This window comes from Papaver somniferum, unplaced genomic scaffold (assembly GCF_003573695.1).
Source record: "Papaver somniferum cultivar HN1 unplaced genomic scaffold, ASM357369v1 unplaced-scaffold_117, whole genome shotgun sequence".
Lineage (NCBI taxonomy): Eukaryota > Viridiplantae > Streptophyta > Magnoliopsida > Ranunculales > Papaveraceae > Papaver > Papaver somniferum.
The window spans coordinates 4,658,777-4,667,587 of NW_020620714.1; the positions used below are offsets into that span (position 1 = coordinate 4,658,777).

The following is an 8,811-nucleotide window of genomic DNA, read 5'->3' on the forward strand; positions in this document are numbered from 1 at the left end:
TTCAAGTTTCCACATAACTTTTAGTCGGATGAAGTTCAACTGGTTCCTTGAGTAGTTCTTCGTCTTTGTAAGATGATCGCCATGGAGTCTGGAGCTCAACTACACTAAATTGTCCTAAACCGAGACTTAGATATAAGTAGACTAGAAATCAAGACATATAGTTTTGACAACTAAACTTGACAAACATGCTTGAGATAGCAACGCATGCGAGTTCGACCGAGCAATGATCTAACAGTTCCAACCTAATTTTTTGTAGCTCTCTTTCCTTTTTAGATTTCTGCGATTTCTCTTCATTTTCCTTCAACTCATGATAAAAAATTTTCAATTGTTATAAGCTGACCCTTCAAAGACAATATCATTGTAGTACAATGGTAAAGTTATTGCATTAGTAAGATCTCGCTCCCAATTCGAAGTTTTTTCCTTGAAGTTTCAACCTTGTTGATTATGGACGGAACCTGAAGCCAGGCCGAGTCAGAAAGGTTTTGGTGACGTATTGTTTTCATTGCTTAGAATGAAAGGCTCGTTAGCGGGATGAGCCCCAGTATAACGTGAGAGGGATAGTCTACTTCTCCTTTCTCATGCTCTTCTTTGTTGACCATACCAGTAACCTGAGTCTAACACTCATCAGTATCAAACTCTTTATCAATAATTAAAAATATGTCCTTCAAAAATTTGAGCATCCTCTAGTTTATCTCCCAGGGTTATTCCCACTCTCTAAAATTAATACATTTGAACCCTATCTTGAGACACTAAAAAATTGATGGGCGTATTGACTAGAGCCAAGATATGGTCTCCAGGTGGTAATCCCATAAGTCCCTTATTCATATATGTAGTTAATGGAAAATCTGCTTTTATTTCTTTTAATTTTATATAATGCATTTGTTTATTTACAAAATGCTAGGTTTGAAGAACACAAAAGGTTCGGTTGATAACTTTTTAGTTGAACCTTCATATTCTGAAAACATGCTCAGATCTGATTGACTAGTTGTCTTTCGTATTTTTCTTTGTCATGACACCCGAATCTGATTCGAGCAAAAAACAGGATAACTGAACTTATTGTTGTACTTTATAAAGTGAAGCTCGCATTCATTTTCGTGTTTGATTATTAGCCGAACTGTTCATTGACACCTTTAGAATGAAGAATAACAAGCAAGACTGATAATTCGTTTTTAATTGTTGGCCGAAATCACTTTGTAACTGTTGAAAAATCCTGATTTAAACCTAATATGTCAACCAAATGCAAGAAAATAAGACAACGGTTCGTGGAAAATAATTTCCATCGTACATTTCTTTGCAATGATGATTTGGCTTTATCTCTCTCCAACTTCACTCAATTAAGATTATGCTTCAACTCCTTTTTTTCATTACTTTGTGGATTTAAATAACGATTTCAACCTTTACCTTTAGTCGAAGATTATGAAACCTAAGTCGAATTAACGTCCGGCCGGTGTAGAAAAGAGAAAAGATAAGAAAAAGTTTAAGATTTAATAAAACTTAAGAACTTTTTCAAAAAAAAACTTGAAAAAAGGTTTAAAAGAAATCAATTATAATTCCTTTTAAAAAGTAAATAATTGCTAGTTAAGGGTAACTAAGTAATTGAACTAGCATATGAAACTCTTATCACCTGACCATAGTTAAATCATTTTGTATGTCTCAAAATAGCGTTCTATAAAGGCGCGATAGCGTCTCGGGCCCAAGGAATTGGCCAGTTTGCCTTTAGCTGCTGGTACGGCTTTGGATGAGACTTGGGTACTAAACCGCACCCGGCCATTGTTGAAAAGAGGAAACTCTATTTGGGTATGCCGGTGCAACGTCAACCCATTTCCTAGTTAAACAGTGATTACTCAAACATAGGAAACAATCCAAAATACAAGTGTATTCGTGATCTGGAAGCACCGGCATCGAAGAAGGTATGCCGGTGCCACGTCAACCCATTTGCTAGTCGAACTGTGATAGACAAACTTAAGGAAATAATTTCATTGATAAAATCCCACTCCAATTGTATTTTGTGTTCGTGATCTACAAGCTTTCATCCCCTATATATTCATTCAGTATAGATATTATCAAACCATACTTTTGCAATCTCTTTCTCTCGCTCTCTGTCTCTTCAAAAACTTTAGTTCCAAGTTCTTCACAATGTCGACGACTACTGTTATACCGCAAGTTCAGCAGAAGAGAAAGATGATCAACACTCAAGATTGTGGATTCCAACAAGCACAAAAAGTAAAAAGAGTTAGAATCAGGTACACACCTTATCTTGATCAACCACCATTGATTGATTTCACCAAAAATTTGAGTAGTTATAACGACAAAAAAGAATCAGTAGAGAAACCATCTACAATGAAAATCAGGATAAAGTATAATCCACCTACTGCTGTTCCACCATTGATGGTCCGTGAAGAATTAAGTTTCAATAAAAAGGAAAACGAGAGGTTAATCCGAGTAAGCAAATTATGTGGTAATACTTTTAGAAAAGCTTTCTTTGGTCGGAAGAAACTCTGTTTAGTGTTGGATCTGGATCACACCCTACTACATTCTGTGAGAATTAAAGATGTTTCTGTTGAAGACCAAGAATATCTGAATTTGAGAGTTTCATCCATGAAGGATTTGGATGGAAATAATTTGTACAGGCAGTTCGGTAGATACACCAAACTCAGGCCACACACCAGGGAATTTCTCACGGAAGCCAGCAAATATTTTGAACTTTTTATATACACCATGGGAGGAAGAGATTATGCACGAGACATGGGAACATTACTTGATCCTCATGGGGTACTCTTTAAAAAATCAAATATTGTTTCAAAAGATGATTCTACTAAGGAAAACAGAAAGAATCTGGATATTTTGGCAGGCCCCAACGAGTTGAACACAATCATAGTTGATGATACAAAGCGAGTATGGGAAAAGAATAGAAGGAACTTGATACAGATTGAAAAGTATAACTACTTGACTGAAGGAGACTATCGATTGAAGAAGGACGACGAACAAAGGTCTGACGATGAAGATGGAGCGCTAAAATCCATCACCGAAATACTTCAAGGTGTTCACAATAGGTTTTTTGAGCTTTTCCCGGTCCCTGTTGAGCTTCAAGAATATATCAAGTCTGTTGATATAAGACCCGTACTTCAGGGGTTCTTGAAATAAGTTTAAGAAAGAAAGATGCAGAAATTTGTTGAAAGTAGTAATTCGTTATGTACTGAATAGTTCGTTATGTACTGAAGTTTTCAATTAAATTGATTATAGTGTATTTTTTTTATTGAACAATCAAGTAAAAAAATCCGTTGATTTTGTTTTTCGGTAAAGCTGCCGTATAATATTAACATCTTTTCTTATAATTTCTTTTGATTTAATATGCTTTGTTAAGCGAATATACATCACTTTATGTATCAGCGTCTTATTTCCCCATTGAGTTTTTTGAGTTGGGATACCTATTTTTGTTTCCTGAATATATGCGCCAATCCAGTTGTTATTGACAAATTCTCTTTGTGCGGATATTCTAGGTTTTGGTAGTGACTGAGAACTAAGAAAATCTTCAAATGGCCAAGATTTTGGCATCAAAAAGCATTGAACTTTACTTTCTCGTGTGTTATCAGATAAACATCATTTCAACTGAAATAGAAAAACCTCCAAAAGAAAGCACATACTATCATGGTTACCAGAAGAAAACATTGAGAACATGGTTACCAGTAAAGTCAATTTCGAGGTTCAGGTATGTTTCCATAAACTGTTTTAATAAACTTTTTCAAAACCCTAATTTTATAAAACTTCAACTTAAATATGCTATTCAAATGAGCAACTATAATCTTTTCGTTATCGACTATGCAGCCACTGAACTAAAACGTAACTCGACTCTACAGCTATCTAAAACCATTTTTAGGTCAGGCTGCCGGATTGCAGTTTCTCAAGTTAGAGTACATATATTTAGATCGACTATATGGAGAAGTCTTGGTTTGGATCCTTGTTATTTTTCTTCTTATTATGGAAAAGTTGAAGCCTATCTTTCTTTATAATAAGAGACCCCAAAAAAAGCTACATGGCGCAACCATATTCATTCTACGACATTATGAAGCCATGTCAGCATTACTATACATGTCATCGCCATGTCATTGCACACTTTTTCACCCTAATCGGAAGCAATGAACAGATGCATAATCATAGTAGACCATACTACCATAGGTATTCCACTGTTTGGATGGACAAAGAGGAATGAAGTTTCCCTTTTGTTAATGAACGTACAAAAATTAATTCACACCTATCTTCACTTTTTACAATTTCGGCGATCAATCCCTACGAGTGTACTATCATGATGATGTCAATAAGTAACTCCTTTCCACTTACAAAAATGAAGAGTTTCATTTCGTCTACAAGGAGACATATTTTGAGTTAGGATGAAAATGAAAAGATACAAGTTAAAACTACACTGACCTACCATTTCACCAACAGGTGACAACGTTTTGGTCATGAAAACAAGAAACACCATTTCAAATTTCACTTTTGTCTTGGATAGGAATTGCCCTTTCACCAATCGTTTAAAATCCAATCAGTTATGTTCATGACAAACAGGTAACAATGTTTTGTCTACGATAGTAAGATCAATCGTCCAATACCTAATCACCTATGTTCATCACCAACAGGTAATGACGTTTGGGCTACAAAAGTAAGAAACACCTTTTCCGATTTCATTTTTGTATTCGATAAGAAACACCCTTTCACCAATCGTCCAAGATTCGATCACCTATGTCCATCCAAGGTTATAGGTCGGGGAAGTATATAAGTAAGGGAACATTCATTTTCAAAAAATTAAGAGTTCATGTGGACTCACGCTCGAAAAAAAACATCCATTTTTTCACCGTGTTCTTTTCGTTAACAATGGTTAGGTACTCAAATGATTACAGGCCTTCTTACATATTTTGCGATAAAGAAGTAGGTCAGAAGTTTTCATTAGTCATTACAAAAACATTTCAATTAATTGTTTAATATTCAGAAACGAGATAAAGACAAAGCATCAGAGAATGTTCAGGATGCAGTGTGGCCTCGAGGATAACACTATTGGGAAAATGAAGAGACAGAACAAGCGGAAGCATGCATCACATATTTTTTTCATCAAATGATTCTCGAGAATGAAACGGTTATAACTAAAACCACATCACAAGAACCCGACAATTACCAACACAACACATACCAACCAGTTCATGAAGACGAGATGGCATAATATCCTTTAAGGATTTACCGTTTCCATTTGCTGAAGATGTATAGATCATAAATATACCAAAAAGAGAGTCCCTTCAACCGAAGGAAAAAAATATCATAAGCTTACAATGGGGAGTATTAAACGAATAAATGCAGGCATTACTATAATCCAGGGAGATTGTTTGTTCCAGCAAGATTCTGAACTGAGATGGGTCGGACAAAGACAAAATAAATCATATCTAAACTTTAAAAATGGCTTGAAAGATGGAGAAATGTCAAGCGAAACATCACAAAAAGTGAAACATTCAGGAAATGGTAAATTAAGTTATCTTTATGAAGGATAAAACAGGTAATAAGTATGAGAGCTGAATATCCCCATATATTTTCGATGGTAAATTGTTTGTGTTTCTGATTGTGATTTTTAAGCATATCCATTCTATGATAGTACATTAAGGTTTCTTATTGTGTTTTAAAGGCCGATGCTTTAGACACTCCCGGTGCGTATGCACCAGGTAAGGTCCTTGTTATCTTAATGATGCTCTATACTGGAGTGTTAGTGTGTGTCGTACTCGAAATGAATCTTCTGGTGTTCTCTTTATTTTTGATATCTTGTAATGAAATTTTCCACGATATGCCATTGCTTAACAACCATTTGAATGATGAAATTTCCTTGTCAGATTTGGGTATGTGAGAATAAAAACTATGCATACTTCATAAGAATCATGCATAACGGTCATGTTGATGTGTGATAATAAATATTTAAACTTGAAGTAAGCTTTGCACTCCATTATGGGAGTCCCTCTCACGCTCTCCATAATGGTTAAGTCCTATTTACAGGTGACCAAAGAAGGAAGAGTGTTATGATTTGATTTCCTATATGACCCTAAGCTTGAAAGAGCTAAAGTTTTAAAGATATATATATATATATATATATATATATATATATATAATTGTTAAAACTTTTGTAAATTCCTTTCTTAATCTTATTCATAGTAGTTCTATAGATATTACACTTTCCTTAATATCCCCCTCAAGACGGAGCATGCAGGTCACAAATGCCCATCTTGGACAAAAGACCTTGAAACTGAACTCGTCCAAATGATTTGGTGAAGATATCCGCCAACTGCAACCCCGTAGGCGTATAAGAGGGAGAAATAATTTTCTGTACTATCGCATCCCTAATGAGATGACAATCCACTTCTATATGTTTAGTTCTTTCGTGAAAAACGGGATTCTGAGCAATATACAATGCCGACTGACTATCACAAAGAAGACTCATTCCCTGTGTATGACAAACTCCCAAATCACCTAGTAATTGCTTCAACCACTTCAATTCACAAGTAGCTGCAGCCATAGATCTATATTCTGCTTCAGCTGAACTCCGAGAAACTGTGTACTGCTTTTTGGTCTTCCAAGACACTGGTGAATCTCCAAGAAGCACAAACCATCCTGTCAACGATCGTCTAGTCAAAGGACAACTTGGCCAATCTGAATCACACCAGCCTTTTAAACTTAGACTACTATCAGAGCGCAACAAAATTCCTTGCCCAGGATTCTTTTTCAAATATCTAACTACCCGAAGTGCAGCTTCCCAATGTTCTTGTCTTGGATGCTGCATAAACCGTGACAAAATATGCACAGAATAAGCTAGATCTGGTCTAGTCACAGCCAGATAAATCAATCTTCCAATCAGTCGTCGATACCTTTCTGCATCAATCAGCAACGGCCCTGTTGCCAAAGCTAGACGATGATTAGTTTCCATTGGAAACTCTGCTGGTTTTGCTCCCAATAACCCCGTCTCCATAATAATGTCCAATGCATATTTCCGTTGACAAACATAAATGCCTTGCTTACTGCGAGCTATCTCCAAGCCCAGAAAATATTTTAATTTTCCCAAATCTTTCATCTTGAAACACTGTCCCAAATATGTTTTAAATTTATTTAGCTCCACTATATTATCTCCTGCAACAATCAAATCATCCACATACACCAAAACATTAAGCTGCATCTTTCCTTTGATCATAGTGAAGAGAGAATCGTCGGAATAAGATTGCCGAAAACCATAATTCTTCAAAGCTGTTGATAGTTTTGCGAACCAACAACGTGGAGCCTGTTTAAAACCATACAATGATTTCTTCATTCTACATACCATATTAGGATTACCTCTCGCAAATCCAGGTGGTATTTTCATATACACCTCTTCCTCCAAATCTCCATGTAGAAATGCATTGTGCACATCCATCTGATGTACTTCCCAATTTTTAACAGCTGCAACAGCTAGAAAAGTGCGCACTGTTGTCATTTTTGCTACAGGTGCAAAGGTCTCTTTGTAATCTAAGCCTTCCACCTTATGATTTCCAAATATCACCAATCTTGCTTTTAAACGAACCAAATTCCCATTTTCATCATACTTTTCTGTATATATCCATTTACTTCCTAGTGCTCTCTTGCCCTCCGGTAATTCTTGCAAAACCCAGGTATCTTGTTCTTCTAGTGCTCGTATTTCTTCCTCCATGGCTTTCCTCCATCCTGGATGTTTCATTGCTTCTTTAAAGTTGCGAGGTGAAGAACTCGCAGTTATAGCTGCAAGAAATTTCTTATACGGTCTAGAAAATTTATCACAACTAACATAATATGTCAAAGGATACGGTGTACCTGAGGAGGATGATTGTGATGAATGAAGATGAGATGGACTGTTTTCTCGAGTGGTGTGCGTCACAAATCCCTTAAGCCTACTCGATGGAATTTTCGTACGCTTTCCTTTACCCATATCACCTTCTACTGCAACATCATTGCCCGGACTCATAATGTAAGATCTCTCTTGAACTGCTACACGTTCTTCTTCCGTTGCAGTCACATCTTGAACTGCTACACCTTCTCCTTGTGTCACAGTTACGCCCGGTATGCCTACAGCGTCTTCTGCTGTCGCAGTTACGCCTGGTACTGCCACACTTTCTCCTGTTGTCGTTGTTACGTCTTCATCATCACTCCAGTCAAACGCTGGATTCAGCTGATCAGTCTCAGCTGATACACCAGTCACCTCGGTCTCAAAATCATGACCAGGCTGAACACTCTCGTTGCGAGTCGAAACTGTTGGCTGCTGCAACACAGATGTTTCATTCTTATATGGGAAACTATTCTCACAAAACTGGACGTCTCTTGACACAAGAAATTTTCTTTCATCCAAGTCATATACTTGCCATGCCTTTTTACCAAACGGATATCCAAGAAAAACACATCTCCTTCCTCTACTTGCAAATTTATCACCTTTATTACTTTGATCATGCACATAACACAGGCATCCAAACACTTTCAACTGATTATACGGAGGTTGCTTTCCAAATAATATTTCATACGGCGTTTTATTTTCCAGAATAGGTGTAGGAGTACGATTAATCAAATACGCAGCTGTCAATGCGCATTCTCCCCAAAACCGTATTGGCAAGTTGGCTTGAAATCTCAAAGCCCTTGCCACATTCAATATATGTTGATGCTTTCTCTCCACTCTTCCATTTTGTTGCGGAGTGCCTACACACGATGTTTCAAAAACTATCCCATTAGTCTTAAAATATCCACGTAATGAATTAAACTCGGTACCATTATCACTTCTAACAACTTTGA

General features: G+C 36.6%; 1 protein-coding gene across 1 annotated transcript; it reads left to right on the forward strand.

The window, feature by feature from the left end:
- The first annotated feature begins 2,136 nt into the window (after positions 1-2,136).
- On the forward strand, positions 2,137-3,144 carry LOC113329664 (RNA polymerase II C-terminal domain phosphatase-like 4). Its single transcript, XM_026576518.1, has one exon. It carries the CDS (start codon positions 2,137-2,139, stop codon positions 3,142-3,144), a length of 1,008 nt encoding a protein of 335 aa, XP_026432303.1.
- The last annotated feature ends 5,667 nt before the right edge of the window (positions 3,145-8,811 follow it).

Bases quoted from the DNA above. Each gene is read 5' to 3' on its own strand.
- LOC113329664 (XM_026576518.1), top strand. From the start codon at position 2,137: ATGTCGACGACTACTGTTATACCGCAAGTTCAGCAGAAGAGAAAGATG.